This window comes from Glycine soja, chromosome 15 (assembly GCF_004193775.1).
Source record: "Glycine soja cultivar W05 chromosome 15, ASM419377v2, whole genome shotgun sequence".
NCBI lineage: Eukaryota > Viridiplantae > Streptophyta > Magnoliopsida > Fabales > Fabaceae > Glycine > Glycine soja.
Window position 1 is genome coordinate 11,012,673 of NC_041016.1, and position 19,115 is coordinate 11,031,787.

At 36.5% G+C, this 19,115-nt stretch overlaps 2 protein-coding genes across 3 annotated transcripts; both read left to right on the forward strand.

The window, feature by feature from the left end:
• The first annotated feature begins 1,717 nt into the window (after positions 1-1,717).
• LOC114388728 (DEAD-box ATP-dependent RNA helicase 40-like) lies at positions 1,718-9,631 on the forward strand. Its single transcript, XM_028349376.1, has 8 exons — positions 1,718-1,913; positions 2,156-3,479; positions 4,660-4,881; positions 5,264-5,332; positions 5,868-6,137; positions 6,238-6,588; positions 7,594-7,871; positions 8,067-9,631. Exons 2-8 carry the CDS (start codon positions 2,181-2,183, stop codon positions 9,181-9,183), a joined length of 3,606 nt encoding a protein of 1,201 aa, XP_028205177.1. The 5' UTR covers positions 1,718-1,913; positions 2,156-2,180; the 3' UTR covers positions 9,184-9,631.
• A 4,489-nt stretch (positions 9,632-14,120) lies between these two features.
• Positions 14,121-19,016, forward strand: LOC114387795 (YTH domain-containing protein ECT4-like). 2 transcript variants are annotated; one of them, XM_028347999.1, is made up of 8 exons: positions 14,121-14,361; positions 15,087-15,150; positions 15,294-15,438; positions 15,517-15,590; positions 15,664-16,128; positions 16,553-16,963; positions 17,104-17,316; positions 17,950-19,016. In XM_028347999.1, exons 2-8 carry the CDS (start codon positions 15,103-15,105, stop codon positions 18,562-18,564), a joined length of 1,971 nt encoding a protein of 656 aa, XP_028203800.1. In that variant the 5' UTR covers positions 14,121-14,361; positions 15,087-15,102; the 3' UTR covers positions 18,565-19,016. The 2 variants fall into 2 exon arrangements, with proteins under 2 accessions (XP_028203800.1, XP_028203801.1); XM_028348000.1 differs by lacking the exon at positions 15,087-15,150.
• Positions 19,017-19,115: the final 99 nt, after the last annotated feature.

The window sequence follows — 19,115 nt, forward strand, 5'->3', positions numbered from 1 at the left end:
TCATTGCATTGGGAAGATCTTGTTTGTTTGCAAAAACAAAGCACTACAGCATCTCTTAGCACATCCTGTCAGTGGAAACAAAAATCCAATTATACATATATACACACACGTACCTCATTCAGCATCGTGTGCTACTCATCTTTAGTCTCACCAGCCACGATTGTGATCATTGCTGTCTATCACAAGAATAAGCCCTTGTGTGTTTTGAAAGTAGTGTCTCCACAATGGTCAAATCTGAAACCAACCCCATGCTACTGAATTATTCCATATTACATCAAGAAGCACTTCTTGTATCTTGTTCACGACTAAGGCTTTCGATAAATTTTGTAGGAGAGGAAAATAACAAGGTAAGATAAATTAAACTTCTCTTATAAGTTAAAATTAGTTTAGGCAAGTTCTTTCATCTAACTTTTGCATAAGTTAATTTTAACTTTGAGAGAAAATTAATTCATTTTTTATCTTATTTTTTCTTATAAGTTTTTTTTTTGTTTGAGAAGTTTATCTAAACCCACGAAGCAATTGCTAAATTTAAAAGATGGGGTAGTAACTAGTAAGGTACTTTATGATATGAAAGTAGCAAATCATAATTTAATGTAATCTAGCAATCACTTTTACAAAAATATATAACTCTGGCGTTTAATGTCAGAGTGCCATGATCTTGCAAGAAACCTTGCCCTTGTAAAAAAAAAACATAAACGGGGCATCTTTGCAGCTCAAGCATAACACTTTTTGTTTCATACTTTTATGTTTTATACAATCTTTCATGTCACTTTTCTAATTGGAGGGTTGGTTTCTTGTGTAGGAATTGGACTACTTATACATCCTTATACAGTATTCTAAATTATAGAGCTTCTATTATTCTACAGCACCACTTTTATGGTTATGGCTATAAGATAAAATGGGAAGTGTTGGACAAACTTTTTATCAGTGAACTCAACAAGTTGTAGTTTTTATATGGGGTTATCTCCACAAGGCAAGTAGTTAGAATTCAGAAGAATGTTAAATTTCAAAAGCACTCAAAAATCAAATGAAAGAGAAATTATCAACAATTTTACATGAGGTTGTCTCTTTCAATTTATCTTTTAATCTTTATTTCTAAATTAAATTTTAACATTTATTAAATAAATTATCAACCATTAAACAACCTTTTATCACAATGTAAATTATTTGTCACAAATCTAATATATAATATATTTAAAAATATCTTTTATTATAAATTTTTATTTTTGAACATTAGTGCAACATATATATCAAATTTTCTAATAATTAATTTATATAAAAAAAATCTGATTGAACACATAATAGAGTCTCATAAATTAATTATATTTTTTTAATCCACAAGTACTTCAATTATAATATATTATAATTTATAATTTATATATGTAAAAATATTTATTTATTTTAAGTTTTTAGTGATATAAAATAAATATCTATGTTTCATTGCACGCACAAAAATACCAGTTAAATAAAAAAAAAAAGATACCATAGTTTTGTATTAATTATGTCTTTGGATGGGGTAAAAGTGAAAATCGTTAATTTTCACTGACCGGTTCGCAAAATCTACCGGCAAAGGTTGGTGAGTAGTTGGAAAACGGAGCTTCAGAGAACGATCAGGAGCGTCCAAATAATATTAAGCGGACCCACAAGGACATGCGACGATCACAGCCGTCCCTTAGCCGTGATTTCCCAATCAGCTTAAATTCCACTCCTCCATCTACATCTTCATTCTCTTCAACCCTAACCCATTTGCATTCAACAAAACCAAAGCTGCCTCTGCTTATTCCTTTTCTTGTTTACACAATTTTTTCTTTCTCAGATACACACAGCACCACCACCACCACCACCACCACCACCACCATGCCCTCTCATTACTAACAACACACCCTCATAGATTCTCACCCACATAACCTAAGGTATGCTTCGCTTTACACTATTCTCGTAAAATAATTCTAGTCTCATTGTTTTATAGGGTTCATGGAGTGTGTTTTATTTCATCCTTTTAACTTTCTTTAAGGAATTCATGATTGTGGATTGTGTTCGTCGTGTATTGAACCGTCAGATTCTGATTGTGTTAGATTAAAATTCAATCTTGCTAGGTCTGTAGGATTTAAATGTTGTGTTTGTGTTGGATTCTGAACAATGTTTTTGATTGTAGAGATATATAGATATAGGAATTCGTTATGGCGACAGCGGAGGCAGCTTCTGCTGGGCTTGGTCCCAGATATGCACCTGATGATCCTACCCTTCCACAACCGTGGAAGGGGTTGATTGATGGCAGCACTGGTCTTTTATACTATTGGAATCCTGAAACCAATGTTACGCAATACGAAAAACCGACACCACCAGTGCCTTCAGGCCCTGCGCCGAGCTTGGCACCTATACCAGGGGCTCATACAGTGCAGCCTGGTGGAAAGGTGCAGCAGCATGGGCAGCAGATGCAGCAGGTGCAATCCTCGCAACAGCAGATGGGTCACCTTACCCAACAGCATGGCCAATCTATGCCACCGCAGCAGCAGAGTCCCCATATGGCACAGGTCACTCAGCAGCAGTCCTCTCACGGTGCTCAGGCAGCACAGCAACAGAACCAACATGGGCAGAAAATGATGCAGCAGCCTCAAGGGCAGCAAATGATGCAGCAGCCCCAAGGGCAGCAAATGATGCAGCAGCCCCAAGGGCAGCAAATGATGCAGCAGCCCCAAGGGCAGCAAATGATGCAGCCTCAAGGACATCAAGCCAGGCAGCAAATGATGCAGCCTCAAGGACAGCAAATGCATCGTCAGATGCCGCCACAGGCGATCCATTCCCAGCATTTTGTGCAAGGAATGCCTCAGGATCATGGTTCACACATTGTACAACCACAAACACATCAATTCACTCCCCAAAACATGCATTATATGTCGTATCAGCAAAATGCAATTACATCCAGGCAACCAAACTCCCAGCACAGTCAGCCAAACATGGTATCACCTGGGCAACCTAACTCCCAGCAGGTTCAGCATAACATGCACGGTCAGCCCTTTGAAAACCAACAAACAACATATCCAAAGGTAGAGGAAGTGGATTCTAAAAATGGAAGCCAGGTTGGACATTCGCCATCCCAGTATCCACAAAGGAGTGCCTTGCCCGTTCAGAACAACCAGAACATTCCTGCCGAAGTTGGTTCTGGTCAAGTACCTAATGTAGGTGTCAATGCTGGCCAACCACAACAATTCAGGGCCTTATCTAACAGTATGCAACAATCGCCCTCTGGATCTGATTTATATTACCAACATGGTCCTAACTTTCATAGCCAGATGAGCCCAGGAATGATGCATGGTCATCCATCCAATGTCCTTCCTTCTGGCCAAAAGATGGGTCCCGAGGATAGCTTACGTGTTAGAGCAGGGAATGAATATTACTATAATTCTAACAAAGATATGGCAACAATGGGTCGTCAGCAGCCAGATATAACTCCAATACCCATTCCAAGAAATCAGCAGGTACTTTTTTTCTTTCTAGTATGATGTTTAACCATTGTTTCACTTTTCAAACTTTAACTAATTATTGTATTATTTGTGTTGGTATTTGATTGCTAGAAGGATGTTTTAAAGTTGTTTCAATGCTAATAAAATGTCATTGACTGTTTAAAATACTGATTTAACATATGGAAATCTCCTTCAGGTCCTCACTACCTTCTATAAAAAAAAATTTTAGTGCAATTGCTGCAATTAGTGGTTAGCTGAAATACATCTTCCCCTCAGAATACAAAAAAGTAGGAATAGAATAGCTTGGGGAAGTGGAAAGAAAAAATCTATTCATTTTAAATGACTTTTATACCCTTTAATGTAATGGTCGGTGGATAAGTTGATGGGTATACTATACGTGTCATTGAGCGCAAGGAACTTATGGTTTTCAATGGTGAACTTCTTAATAATATGCCATATTACTGCAAAATAATGCCTTTGCATTGATAATGTAAAACAGTTTTATACTGTCATCCAATCATAAATCACCGTTTGAATTACTTTAAGATAATTATTTTAAAAGTCAATAGACTTATCATACATGGTGGGTTGTGATTTGATGATTGTGTAAAACTTATTACACTGTCAGTCCACTTGAAATGTTTGAGTATGAAACTATGCACACAAAAAGGATCCTCAGCCTTAGTTTGCTGATATATATATATATATATATATATATATATATATATATATATATATATATATATATATATATATATATATATATATATATGAGAATTTACAGATAGTACAAAAAATAGTTCATGATGATGGCTACAGCCTAGCCTATGGTGACAGATTGCAGGACAGCTTCTAAGAGCTTCCACAAGCTTCTACAACAAGCTAGAAATATAAAACATTATTAAACAACAACTTTAACAAGTCCATAACCCCTTTTCTCTTTTTCTAATGTTGATACATTTTTTTGCATCTTACCTCAACGTTTTAAACCTCCTAGTGCTTTTAAGGTGCCTTTCATCTTTGACTACTTCAACACTACTTTGTGTTGATAATGCATGTTTCAAAGCTTCACCTGTCTTCATCCCTTCTTTTATCCTTTAATTTTAAGTTGATTATTCATTATATCCTCCCTCCCAATATTGGTTGTTCTTTATCCTAATTTAATATTTTATGATTATGTAAAACATTATTGCAGGATATGAGGATTGGCAACACTCCTTTTCAAAATGTAATGCCAAGTGGAAATGGAAGTGGTATTGCTGGGAATGCTGTGCCTAGCATGTTTGTTCCTCCAATAGGAGGACCTTCACCTCTCTCTACTAACCCTTTAATGAGGCCTCCTTATATGGGATCTTCAGATGCTACTGATCTCTCACCAGCTGAAATTTACTGTCAGCAACATGAAGTTACAGCAACGGTCGGTACTTTTATTGGAAGTGGTGTATGAAATTTAGTTCAGTATCTTAGTACAGATAGCATACAGACCAAGCTTTTACAAGACCCTAGACATATTTGATTTTATGTTTTAGTTGTATCATATGTTGCAAACAATTAAGATGCTTCAAAATCAAAACTGAAAACAAAGCCTATCTTTGTTCATATGTATGTATGTATGTATGACATGATCTGCTTTCGACTGTTTGAGCTTCTCAAGGTATATTGTGAGTTGTCAGATGAACTGCCTGGTTGTGGTTCTATTGTTTTTATTTCCTTGTAGAGTGTCCGACTTTATTTTAAATTTATATTTCTTGTATATCTTTATATTTTCTTTACATCAATATTTATGTCTTACTGGACAGGGTGACAACATTCCACCTCCTTTCATGACATTTGATGCTACTGGGTTCCCTCCAGAGATATTGAGAGAGGTAAGTTTATTGTTCTCCTGTTATGTGGAATTGTATGCATTGGTGCTTCCTAGGAAAGAAATGGTTTTACTCCTTTTCCCCATTTTTTTAATTTAAAATTTACTTTTAAACTTATCTATTTTCGCTTGTCGCAGGTGCGATATCTGCTCCAGAGCAGGAGCATATGTCGTACGCTGCACTGCTAATCTGCATTTGGCACAATTACACGTGCAACTATTATCCTGATTTTTGGAGCCTGCAAAAGGGATGGTTGGAGCCTTTCTTGGGCATCTTCTATAAGGGTGGATGGCCCTCCATTCTTCAAATTTCTGTGTGACCCGGGATTTGTTGCTTATTGGCTCCGCCTCTTATGTCTTTTTTGCCTTTTTTAATTGCCTCAAGTTGCTTCAGTAAGCAACCATAACCTATGGGTCCTTTAGTTTTTTTGTTTGCTAAATTATCACAGTTGAATGCAATTTTGTGTTTTCTGAATCAAAAGGCATTGGATTTGTGCACCATTCATTGGTCTGATTGCTGCCATATACTCTCGTTTCAGATATATTCTGCTGGCTTCTCAAGTCCAACACCAATACAGGCTCAAACATGGCCTGTTGCACTACAAGGTAGAGACATAGTCGCAATTGCCAAAACAGGCTCTGGAAAAACATTAGGCTACTTAATGCCTGCCTTCATTCTTCTTAGACAGCGATGTAACAATTCTCTGAATGGCCCCACTGTCTTGGTTTTGGCTCCAACACGTGAACTTGCGACACAGATCCAAGATGAGGTCGTCAAATTTGGTCGATCATCACGAGTCTCTTGCACGGTTTGTCCCAAGTGTTATCTCTTCCTTTTTGTTGAGTTTTAGTCTATTAGTGTTTGCCTTAATCCTTTGGTGCATCTGTTGATTTCTTTTCCCTTTGCAGTGCTTGTATGGTGGAGCACCTAAAGCCCTTCAACTAAAAGAGTTGGACCGGGGAGCAGACATTGTTGTTGCCACACCCGGTCGGCTCAACGATATACTTGAAATGAAGAAAATTGACTTTGGGCAAGTTTCGCTCCTTGTGCTTGATGAGGCTGACCGAATGCTTGACATGGGTTTTGAGCCTCAAATTCGTAAGATTGTGAATGAGATTCCACCACGCAGACAAACTCTCATGTACACAGCAACCTGGCCAAAAGAAGTAAGAAAGATTGCTAGCGATCTTCTTGTTAATCCTGTCCAGGTTAACATTGGAAGTGTAGACGAGCTTGCTGCAAATAAAGCTATCACACAGGTATTTAATTAGTGGCCATTCATTTAATCAAAATAGATAGTACTTCTACTTTTATCTTGTTTTGTCAATACTTTGCAAGCTCAGAGTTACTAATTTGATCCATTTTGTGTTCATTTTTTATGACTTGCAAATGTTAGCTTCTTCCTTGTATTTATTTATGTATTATATTCTATATCCAAATTTCCATTTCAGGAGTACTCGTCAAAGTTAAAAAAAAAATTCCAAATACTGAAATCTTGGTTAATACAGGCTCTTTTGTACTGATACAGTGATACTATTTAGCTTTACAATTCAACTTGATCTAAAAGCATCTTCTCTTTGGTCATTGCAATCTCTTGACCTCAATATGGCTATGTGTATCTTCCCTGTTCTGCATCTTCTCTTTGGTTACTTTCCTAAAAAGACTGAGCCCTGGTACAACGGTAAGATTGTTGTGTTTGTGACCTTGTGGTCATGGGTCAAATAGGCTACACACGTCTGACCTCTTACCCAGACCCGACTACTGTTGGAACCTTATGCACCGAGATATGTAAGATGAAATATGCATTTTACCTGTTTTTGGAGGAGGGGGAAATGTTGTCACATTTAGTGCACTTTGCAAGCATGTGATACTTTATAGAAAGGATATTGCAAGCATTATATTTCATTACAGAAAAAAATGCATAATTGCTTACAGAAGTTAAAATACAGCCTGCTAATGTGAATTGCTTTTTTTTTTTCTTAATTGTCGTTTTCTAGGATATGTTTGTTGTGGCTTATTGCATTATCTATTGAGCTTAGGTCTGGTTGTATTCATGGAGCTTGTATCCTGACTTTCATTTGCAATCAATTAAATAATCCATCTTTACTTCTCTCTTTGACTGAATTAACTAATCCATCTTTATTTTTCTCTTTGACTGAATTTACTGTAATATGTTCCAAATGAAGAACAATATTTTTGTTTTAAGTTTCTTGGTGACTTATATTCTTTTTTCCCTTGCATATATGTAATTTGTAAACTGGCAGTATGTTGAAGTTGTTCCACAAATGGAGAAACAGAGGCGTTTGGAGCAAATCCTCAGATCCCAAGAACGGGGTTCTAAGGTCATAATATTTTGTTCCACAAAGAGGTTATGTGACCAGCTTGCTCGTAGTATTGGCCGGACTTTTGGGGCTGCTGCAATTCATGGTGACAAGTCTCAAGGTGAGAGAGACTGGGTTTTAAGTCAGTTCCGGACTGGGAAGTCACCAATTCTGGTTGCTACTGATGTTGCAGCTCGTGGGCTTGATATTAAGGATATAAGGTTAGCCTGTTTGTGTTTGGAGTGCTTATACTCAAGCATATAAGTGAATAGGTCATATTATGAAATCTTTTATATGACTTTTGCATGTGCTAGATAATGATGTTCCTTTTATTTAGTACGTTGTGACCTTAGCTTTGTTTGGGAGTTGTGTGATGATGCATTGTAGTTGAATTTTGTGAATTTTCCATGATACAGGGTGGTAATAAATTATGATTTCCCCACTGGAATTGAGGACTATGTGCACCGTATAGGAAGAACTGGAAGGGCAGGTGCTACTGGAGTGTCATATACCTTTTTTTCTGAGCAGGACTGGAAACATGCAGGTGATTTAATCAAAGTTTTGGAGGGTGCTAATCAGCACGTGCTTCCAGAGTTAAGGCAGATGGCTTTGCGTGGGCCATCGAACTTTGGAAAGGATCGGGGTGGGGTGAGCCGGTTTGACTCTGGTGGTGGTGGTGGGCGTTGGGATACTGGTGGTCGTGGTGGCATGAGGGATGGTGGCTTTGGCGGTCGTGGAGGTGGCATGAGGGATGGTGGTTTTGGTGGACGTGGCGGTGGGTTTGGGGGACGTGGTGGTGGCATGAGGGATGGCAGTTTTGGTGGACGTGGCGGTGGCTTTGGTGGTCGTGGTGGCATAAGGGATGGAGGTAGCGGGCAAGGTGGGAGAGGTGATTTCTTTCCTGGTAGGGGCAACAGGGGTAGAGGATCTGGTGGCCCTCGTGGTGGGCATGTTGGTTGGGGTAGGGGTGAACGTGGTATGGATGACCGGTACAACATGGATGGGCGTGGACAAGGTCGTGGACGTGGAAGGTTTGACAATAGAAGAGATGTTTCATATAAAGGTAGAGGCAGAAGTTATAGTCGTAGCCCTGAAAGAGTCAGAACATGGGATTATAGCAGAAGTAGCAGCAGAAGTCGTAGCAGAAGTAGAAGCAGGAGTTGGAGCAGGGGCCGTAGTCGAAGCCGCAGCTGGTCTCGTGGTCGTAGTCGTAGCTATAGCCGTAGTATTAGTCCACGTCGTAACCGCAGTCGTAGCCGTGGTCGTAGTTACAGTCGTAGCCACAGCCGCAGCCCCAGTTATGATAGGCGTAATAGGTCAGATCAACAACTTCCTGATCAAAAGGATCTCAGGGCACAGGAAGTAGGAACTTCAGATCCAAGAATGCTTCCCGTGTCTTCTGGTTCTGGCTCACAAGGGAATTCCTTTTTGGGAACTGAACAAGTAGAGCAGCAACCTGTTGTTAGTAGCACTGATGCAGGTAATCCAGAAGCTGTAGCAGACCTTAGTCATCAATCAGCTTCTGATATTTAGAGCCCTGATTCGATTCTTTTCTTAAAAGGCATTCTAACCTTTTGTCTTCTGAGTGGACTGGTGGTCATGTTAACCTTTTTCCACTTTTGTTTAAGATTGGCTTTACATGGCGATTACCTTATGGCAAGAGGTTCATTCGGGGGGTAGTGGTGTAAGAAATTTGAGTGAACATTCTAATATGATATGCTTCAGCATTATTGAGTGAGAGTTGTTCAATGGGTAACACAGGTGGTTAATTTTGATCATTTTGTGAATTGTGATGGCTCATCAAGCTTATTTGCCAAGGGAACATGCAAATGTTTGGTTGGTTGAATTGGAGGGCATTATTTAATATTTTATATGTCGTATTAGTTTTGGAATTGGGATAAACAATTGTAGCGGAATCAATTATTGTTTTGTACTAGGCTAGAGTTCAAAGTCACCTGTCTCGGGGGTTATTATTGTTTAATTTTTTGCCTTTCCCTTTTCTTTTCTGCTTTTTGCTAACGAGTGTAGGCATTTGTAAAAGAATAAAAAAAAATGAACTATTAAATATAAAAGGATATTAAAATTGAAAACTTGATTTAGCAAATCTGATGTGTTAAAATGTATCTTTTAGTAGTTGGGAGTATTTCCAACACGACTTGATATTTAATTGTGTTTAAAATCGGCAAAGCAGTCGTATATTAATATAAGGTACAAGAGGTACCAAGAGAGTGAACATAAGTGAGAGCCATAAGCATAGAGACTGGTTACCAATTCTTCCCACACAACAACCATGCGTGAATAAGGGTAACCAGAACCAAAGAAAATATGACCTGATTAAAAACCCACCCCACTGCCCTCCCCTTAATGCAAAATTTGCCTTTATCTGTCACACACTAGCCAACATAAACTTCACACATTTGGTACACATGATTTTAACATGATACACACCCCATCTCCAGATCACGAGGCTTCCTGTCTAGCTACTTCACGAGGGATCCAATAAGCAACCTCCACTACAAGCAATCACCTCAACATCTACCCCACGTGCTCAACAAACAGATTTTGCAGTTCACACCCGATGTACACTACCCCCCAGCGTCAGAAGTTGTCTTTGTTTCCTCAGGTCTCATATCCGAGCACCATGCCTCTCCCAAGAACTTATAAGGCAAGCTGCTATGTTGCTATTTCATTGAACAAACGAGAAAGTGAAGCCATGACCAAGCCAAAAACTTAATATCTTGGACCATAGCAGAGCATACTGCAGAATCAAGATTGAAGATGACATCATTCCTCTTCTTCCAAACACTAAAATTAACTGCACTCCAAATTACCTTCCAAATGGATCTCTCCCCCTTAGATCTTCCAAACTCTTGAGTGTAACCAAAAATTATTTTGTATTGAATTAGGGAGAACAGTAGCAAAATCCGGTGAGACCCACCTGTAGATCTTCCAAGCTTTCTAATTCATAAAATAGTTTCTTATTTTATTCAGTTTTTGAAAAAAAAATACATTTGGTTAATACTTAATTCCATTCGTAGGGCTCTCTTTCGGTCCCTTGCAAAGAAAAAAAAATGTTGGAACAAAGTTTATGTTTCATTTTATGTGTGTACATGAAGAGTGCAAGCCTATACTAGTATGAGCAAGATGAGATTACCTATTTTACATTCTCTCAACCTCTTTTACCTAGGAAATAGTATTAGAGGCGTGTTGATAAACACACATGATTGGAGTGGTGGGAAAGATATTTATGGGCAAAGCCAAAGCAAGGCATATAGTCCCTTTTTGCAACAAGTGCTTCCGAGAATCACCTTAATGTTGAGGAAAAAGCATCCACTTTCTCTTTCTCTTTGCTTCCTTGTGCACCTTCGTCGTGAGCACTGGATTCATTCTCATTAAAGTTCCCAATTCTCCTCATTCGTTTTCTAAAGTTACCAACTCATTTTTGGTTTCCGCCATGATGGGATTTTCAAAGTGTGTGTGTGGTAGCCTCTGCACCATAATAAGCATCCACTAACCAAATCACCAAGCGACGTGTCAAAATATTGATGTTCTATTAAAGTACTTCTTTAGCATGCTTCTTTAATTTTGGACACACAATTTGCATACACGTGCTACTTTATATATATCCGCCTAGATGGTTAAAGCTATTCTCGTTTTATTTTACACACATTTTTAGTTTTGCCACACTACTCAGGTGTTGACACATGCATGCACTCGTAATGTGCAAGAAGCTTTATATCTCTCTCGTAACTTACCGACTTTCTCCAGTTAAAAATGCCTCACTACTATATCCTGCAAATTCTATCAAAGTACTTGAATGATCAAAGATGCCGTAGTTAAGGGTAGTTTTTGGTATATTACTTGCAAGTGGAATTAATAAGTATATATATATAACAAGTGTCACTATTGAATATTATCACAAAAATAATAATAAAGATTTGGATCTTTATTTTGATAGAATTGAGGGAGGATCCGTCATTTTTTAATTCAAAACATCAAACCATATATGTTGATGTTGATTCAAACTAAGTAACATTCATGATGTTGATTCAAACTATGTAGCATTCATCCTTCACTGAAAAAATATAGTAAGCATTAAGCAATATTGAGAGTTAAGAAAAACTACGTACTAATATGTTCAAAACATCAAAACTTTATAAATAAGTTTAATGTCTGAAACATAAAAACTTTGATGTCCTAGTAAAAGAAGAAAAGAAACAAAGTTTAATGCAAGACTTTTTCTTGCCCGTCTCATTACCAATTACGTGATCGATTTTTTTATTTTTTTTTAATTCAGTGTCCAAAAAAATCAACAAAAATCATGTGAGAAACATCATAATTAGAATCATTTCCATGACTTGCAATTTGCAAATTTAGTCTCCATTTTTTCTGTTTGATTTTATGAGAATTTTGGTAAAGAGCAAACAAGATGTTTTGGACCTTTTGGTGTACAACAAATATATGACCAATGATCTTTATTGTCACGATGATAGTACATATAAAATAAATATTACATGTTTACACCATTTTGTTATTATGTCCACCTTAATTATATATTTTTTCAACATTTCTCCACTTTTGTTGGAAAAAAAGTGTTTTTGTGATTACCCTACAAGCATGATTTCTGCATCATTTATGACCAGGTCACAATTACGTACGTTTACGAACTTAACATTATTCGTAAATATTATGGTCATATGTTATTGCATTCACTTTAGGAAATAAAATAATCTCAGTTAGACGATAAAATGATATTCATGATTTTTCATTATAAGCTTATGGTTTTGTTTCAATACAAGGAGACAATAAATTAGTTTAGAATATTATTTTTGAAACCTATATTATTACAATTATATGGACATATTAGACACATGACAAGTATAATTTGTTTTTTTTTTACCTCTCTAATATATCCTCATTTGTTACCATTTCTCCACACAGTTTAAGTTGAGAATTAATTTTCAATATTGCAAAGTTATACTTATGATTTGAAAATCTTGTAAACACAAATGAATCCGATTTTTTTTTTTTTTTAAAGGGAAAGCAAATGAATCTGATTATGTATGTATGTGTTTTTTTCTTTCTCTGCGTAATCATATATCTCTTTTAAACACTTCAAAACAAGATTTAGAATTTTCATTGTAAGATATTCAATCTTCAACGCTTCTTTAAGGAGGTGACATTTTTTTTATTACTTTAGGCTTATTTTTATTAGATATTTGGTTCATTTCTTTAATAGTACCACCAAGACCATTTGCATTTAAATGAATACTAGCATCTAAGATTCAAAATAAATAATTCTTTCCAACGACATCAATTAAGAGCATAAATTTGAGTTCAACAAAATTTGACATTCCGTATTATCATAAGATAATACAAGTTATACAACATCCACAAAGAATAAAGGTGTATCATTTAAATGACAGCTAACATCAAACAAAGATGTCTGTAAAAAAAAACATCAAGCAAAGATGAAGAATTTTTTTTTTCTTCTGTGTGTGTGATAAGCAACAAAGAAAATCCCACATGCTTGGACAGGAAAAGAGGAAAAAAACTTCATAAATATGTAAATGCTTCACAACATGAGTCATGCTAATATTAATTATGTTATAAGAAAAATTCAAATAAAAGAAAAAGTATAGAGTAGAAAGAAAGGTGTATAGAAAAAAGATAGAGAAGAGGTGTGTTTAATTTCTTTCTTTCTTTTTATATGTGTTTAACTTCTTTTAACATAATAAATATTTATACATATAATAAGTAGAAGTAGAAGACAATTAGAGAAAACTTAGAAAGTCATATTATATACATTTTTATAATATTTTCTTAGAAACACATTCTTATTCTTATTGTTAAAAGAAACTAATCATATTATATCCTTACCAGCAGGAGAAGTCAATTCAAATTTAACAAAAGGATGAATATTTATAAAATAATAATTTTTTTTGACATAATTTATAACAAAAAATAATTTTTTTTTTTGTAACTAGAGGTTTCTATCCTAATTTTTTATTCTCTGAATTTGTAAGATGCTTGCTGATTTTGGACTTTGAAAGTATACACATGTATGACCCCTTGATTTATTAATTTTAAAAAATGTGCATGCCAATTACCAACAATACCAATAGGATCCCAATTAAACCGATAGAGAAAGCGAGGTAATCATACACCCGTTTTCGGCTACATGGGGGTGGTGAGGCGATGCTATTCTCACATGCCATTTTCGTTCCTACTACGACCGCTCCAACCATCATCTCGAATTCCATTGTCGGTGGAGAAACCCAAGGCCCGCATTGGACAGTGACGACAGTGAGGGTAACGCTATCAGAATGCGTGCGCATCAAGCAGCCAAAACGACGGCGTTGGCATTTACGAAGTGGCGTTTTGGTTGTATCCGAAGCGGCAGAGGGGCGTTTAGGTAAATTCGGGAAGCGAAAAGCAATGAGAAATAGCGAAACGCTTCGTATCTCTTCACTACTACTACTACTACTACACTTGGTTTCTGGTAGTAGTGTTTTTTGTTACGCACACACCAAAACGGCTCTCTCGCAGCCCAAAAGCTTCGCCGTTTCGGTTCGCGCTTTAGGGTTTCGCGAAATGTCGTACGAATCCGCTACTTCTTCTTCTTCGCTGTTCGCTCTCTCCAATTCCAATTCCCCTCCGCGCTCTTCACTAACCATGCATTGATATTCGTCTTCCTCTTCTCCTCTTCGGGTAATTTCATCTCTCTCTCTCTCTCTCTCTCTCTCTCTCTCTCTCTCGGTTAGTTCTCTGGTTGTTGTTATCGAATATTGTGTCAATTGTTAAGTCGAGAATGCTTGTTGCTTTCGTGTTTTTTTGTGGGAGCTGAGTTTCTCGTTTCAGTGTAGGTTTTTCGGCGCTTGAATTTTCCTTTCTTTTTTTCGTTGTGAATTAATGAAATTGGTGTGTTAATTGGTAAGACACTGACTGTATTTTGATTTTGGAGGTCTTGTTGTGCTAGCTGTAGAAATGACTGAAGTTTAATTGTGTGTTAGTACATAGCTCCGTTTAGGGAAAAAAATTAGGGATGTGTGTTTAGAATTCGAACTGGTTAGTATCAGATACGTGACACCGCTAGCGTATGATGAAATTTATTTGATATGATTGATATAGTGATGTTTGAGCACAAAAAAGATCAGAGGGAGTAATGAAATCCTTTTGTTGTTGTTGTTGCTCTTTCTGCAGTATTTGTGGTTTAATTCAGTCCTCTTGGCATGTTTCTGTTTGTGGCTCATTTGTATTGTTAGGCTTCACAGTATCAATCCTCAGGTTAAGAAGCTGTTTGCAAGTGGTTTCTATATACTATTGTTTAGGTTATCTCTTGTTAGTTGAGGGACACCTTGGTTATAGTTTCTAGTGTTTTTATATCTTGTAATAATTTGTAAATTATGTGTGCTTATGTTTCGTTTACGTGACAGTGGTGGCAGTTCTGGTATGGAAGTGTATGATGTTTCTGAAACTAGAAACCATGATGCAGACATGGTAAATTTGTATAAAATTTTGTAATTTCTGTTCTTTGAGCTCTTGATGTTTTGGGATTCCATTAATGATTTGAATCATTTGTGTGTATCATCATCACTGAGGTAGCATTATAGTCAATAATTTATCTAACATTTTGACTTTAGATTGAAGGTGCTGATTTAAATTCACACTTCACGAGCCCAAATATTGAACGAACTGAGGTCATGATTAACGAAGGAGCCCCTGAGTTTTTTGTTGACCAGAACTTGTATTACCCTGCTGCCACCAATTATGGGTATTACTGCTCAGGTAAATTTAAAAGCACCATATTGTTACGTTTATTTTGACAGTGCATAATATTGATAATCTGTTATTCTCTGTGTTTAGGATTTGGAACACCCGGGGAACAGGAGGACCAGCATAGGATTTTTGGTGTAGATGGTCCCAATATTCAGTTCACGGTAAGTTTAACCTCTGTTTCACTCTATCCTAAGTTGGGTCATGGCTGATTTTTATGTTTCTGTTTTTTTTCAGGGTGCACAAAATGAAAGTTTTCCGTATGTATATTATAGCTATGGATATGCACAGTCTCCATACAATCCATACAATCCTTACATTCCTGGTGCTATGATTGGAGCTGATGGCTCATTTGGAGGAGGACAACATTATTATACCCTCCCCAATTATCAAAGTCCAGTTTCTGCACCTGGTTATATTCCCCTTGTTCAACCTGACAATTTTTCTGATAGTTCTGCGGATTCCTTTTTTGGAGCCAGTGCTTCTGTCAGTAAACCTGATGGAAGAGGTTTGAAACCTAAGTTCAATTCAGCTTCTGGTAACTTTTCTAGGAACTCTTCAATTTTTTTATCGAATCAGACAAGTTCCTTGGCCAGGGCATCAGAAAGGCCGAGAGCTAATGATGGGAGGAAGCAAGGTTTGACACATGCAAGTGTTTCTGGGAGTAGTTTTCTCAATTTAGCTTCACCAGCTGTTCATCAGGTATTAGTTTTACCCTTGTTTAGTTTACATTTGGACTGTTGTCCTGTGCATTCCTGCAGATTGTTAAACGAGTATCAACATTTCTGAGTGAAATTAGTTGCTACTACTATACTTGGTTAAAGTTTTCCTTGACCAAAATGTTTTTTTTCTTTCACAAGTACACCTGTGGAGGCAATGACTAGATGACTATTAGTTTGTGGCCTTTCAGAAGATCTTCATATAAATAAAACCTAGATGAATTTTTGTTCATAATGTCTGGTGGTTTGAAGATACTTTTCTGTTTTTGTAGGATAGAAAATCTGGTTGTTGTTCTTTTCAACTTATAGTTATAATTTCTATTGGGAATGTTATGTCCCATCATCAATTGAAAATAGTTTCTTCAAATATTGAATTTTCTGATTTTTGATCTAATGCTAATGGACAGTCTGCAGTTGCTAAACTTAGGCCGAAGCTTCACATTGGCAAAGCAGTGCCAAATGGTGGAAATGGGAGCTCTGATGTATTGGGTGAGCAAAATCGAGGCCCTAGAGTTGGTAGATCAAAACATCAGCTGTCTGTGAAAGCCTATACAACCATGGCAGGAGATGGTAATGAACAGGGAAACATTGTCATTTATCCTGATCAATATAATATGGAGGACTTTCCCCTTGGCTATGAAAATGCCAAGTTTTTTGTTATAAAATCATATAGTGAGGATGATGTGCACAAAAGCATTAAATATAATGTGTGGTCGTCAACACCTCATGGAAACAAGAAGTTGGAGAATGCTTATGAGGATGCAAAGAAAATAGCAGCTGAAAAGTCTGAAGTGTGCCCTATTTTCCTATTGTTTTCTGTGAGTGTTCATTATCTTGATACGATCAATGTGTTTTGATCCTGGTTCCTTATAATTTGTATATTATTTCTATTCTTTATTATCTATATGCAAGCTAATCACGCTGACTTTTCTTTTACCATGTTGCTTTTTAAATGCAGGTTAATGCAAGTGGACAGTTCTGTGGGGTTGCAGAGATGGTTGGTACAGTTGACTTTAGCAAGAATATGGACTTTTGGCAGCAAGATAAATGGAGTGGAAGCTTTCCTGTGAAGTGGCACATTATAAAAGATGTACCAAATCCAAATTTTAGGCACATTATACTGGAGAACAATGAAAATAAGCCAGTAACTAATAGCAGAGACGCACAAGAGGTATATATTATTTCTGCTCAGAATTTTTTTAATAAGTTTTGAAATGGTATGTTCTTCTGTTAACATTTTACATTAGTGTAAGTTATTACATGAGTAGAGTTGCACTGAGCCTGTTCTGTGTAAAACAGATTGCTGCAATTTGTCTGATGTACTGTTCTGTTATATCAATTATAGAGTAATCAGATAATTGTTGGTCTACACTCATGATTCATGAATGCCTGGATAACTGAAGTGTTGGTGATGGAGTTAAGTTTTTATTTGAGTGAAATTTCTTGACAAATTGAAAGCAAAAGTAAAAAATTATGGCATTGCATTCATTTTCGATTGGTAGATTTGATTTAACTCTCTCACTACAGAAAGTTAATATTATTTAATAATTAATATTAGGATGCGGTGGTTGTTTGAATGGATGAAGTGTAGTGTGCATGATTTCTGACATGAATTTATTCAATTGAACTTGGTGAATTGTTGTACATCACATTTTATATCTTTGTTTTAATGCTGGATTAAACTATTATTGTACTGTTATGGTTTTGTTTTGAATTCAATAAATGTAGTTTGCTATCCTTTTATGTCTATTTTATTGCTTAAACTTGTTACATTGATTATTTAATGTCCCTTGCTTATTTGCAGATAATGTATTTGAAAGGTTTGGAAATGCTGAAAATATTCAAAAATCATACATTGAAGACATCTTTGCTTGATGACTTTATGTACTATGAAAACCGTCAAAAGATCATGCAGGATGAGAAAGCCAAGTTTCTAGTCAAGAGTTTTGATAGTCCAATATTTGTACCAGTATTAGAAGCTCCCCAAAAGTTGAATTTTTTTGTTGATGTACCAACAGACAATTATGAGAAGAATTTGAAGCCCAAGGATGATTCTGATGGCTTGAAACATATTTCATTTTCAAGTCCTGAGCAGATTGTTGGTAATTCTGATGTCACTGGCATCAAGCATGCGCATGATGAAAAAGATGAGAAAATTGCTGTTGATAAAGAACATATTTCTTCTATCTTAAAGATTGGTTCAGTCACTATTGCCCCCAAACAAGTTGAGGCTAAGCAATCCGTCAGCAATGGTAATAAAGAACCAGTTGATGTTCTTACAGTAGGCTCAATGCAGGTCAAAGTTAATGGGTTTCCTTCGTCTTCTGGTTTCTTGAAGGTTGGCAGTACCCCATTTGATGCAAGAGCATTACAACCGGGAAAAGGAGATGCTGCCGTTAAAAGTGGATCACAACGTTAAATTTTGCTTTGCTTTGCATTTGAGGCACATCTGATTTTAGTCTTCTTTTGGTAGATGGATTAATTGTTTGCCCAATTGTATTAAACTGTTGGGAAGTTGAGCTTCTTTTTGATCTTTTTGTTTTCATTTACTAATGATGCTTTGGTACAAGGCTGTTATATCGTGGGTGTTTGAGCAGTGTTGACATCTAAAGCTTCTATTGGATAGTTTAACCCTTATTTTTTTTTGTTGCTTTTCGCCTGTTGTTGGTCAACATGAAAGGGGTGAGTCTGTTCATCCAATTTATGTCGAGAAATTTGTTTTAACTTCTTGCCACATTCGTTGAGTGAGTCATTGTTATATTAACAAGATCGCATTTCTATTCTGTTGGTTTGAATGTATTTCATTCTGATTTGGTTTAGGACGGGAAAATGTAAGAAATGATTAAACGAGCCTTTTAAGATTACAGTATACCTGTATTTGGTTTATTTAAGCTCAATCTGTTATGCCATCTAATCTATGGTGGAATCTGTTAAGTGTAGTTGGAAATGCTGCATTTTTTTTTGGTGAAA

What these genes read in the sequence shown, in the direction of transcription:
- LOC114388728 (XM_028349376.1), top strand. Translation starts at nt 2,181, where the DNA reads ATGGCGACAGCGGAGGCAGCTTCTGCTGGGCTTGGTCCCAGATATGCA. An exon ending in CCATTCCAAGAAATCAGCAG is followed by an intron (nt 3,480 to 4,659) that starts GTACTTTTTTTC and finishes ACATTATTGCAG; the next exon opens with GATATGAGGATTGGCAACAC. An exon ending in CTTGATATTAAGGATATAAG is followed by an intron (nt 7,872 to 8,066) that starts GTTAGCCTGTTT and finishes TCCATGATACAG; the next exon opens with GGTGGTAATAAATTATGATT.
- LOC114387795 (XM_028347999.1), top strand. Translation starts at nt 15,103, where the DNA reads ATGGAAGTGTATGATGTTTCTGAAACTAGAAACCATGATGCAGACATG. An exon ending in TTATGGGTATTACTGCTCAG is followed by an intron (nt 15,439 to 15,516) that starts GTAAATTTAAAA and finishes CTCTGTGTTTAG; the next exon opens with GATTTGGAACACCCGGGGAA. An exon ending in ATAGCAGAGACGCACAAGAG is followed by an intron (nt 17,317 to 17,949) that starts GTATATATTATT and finishes GCTTATTTGCAG; the next exon opens with ATAATGTATTTGAAAGGTTT.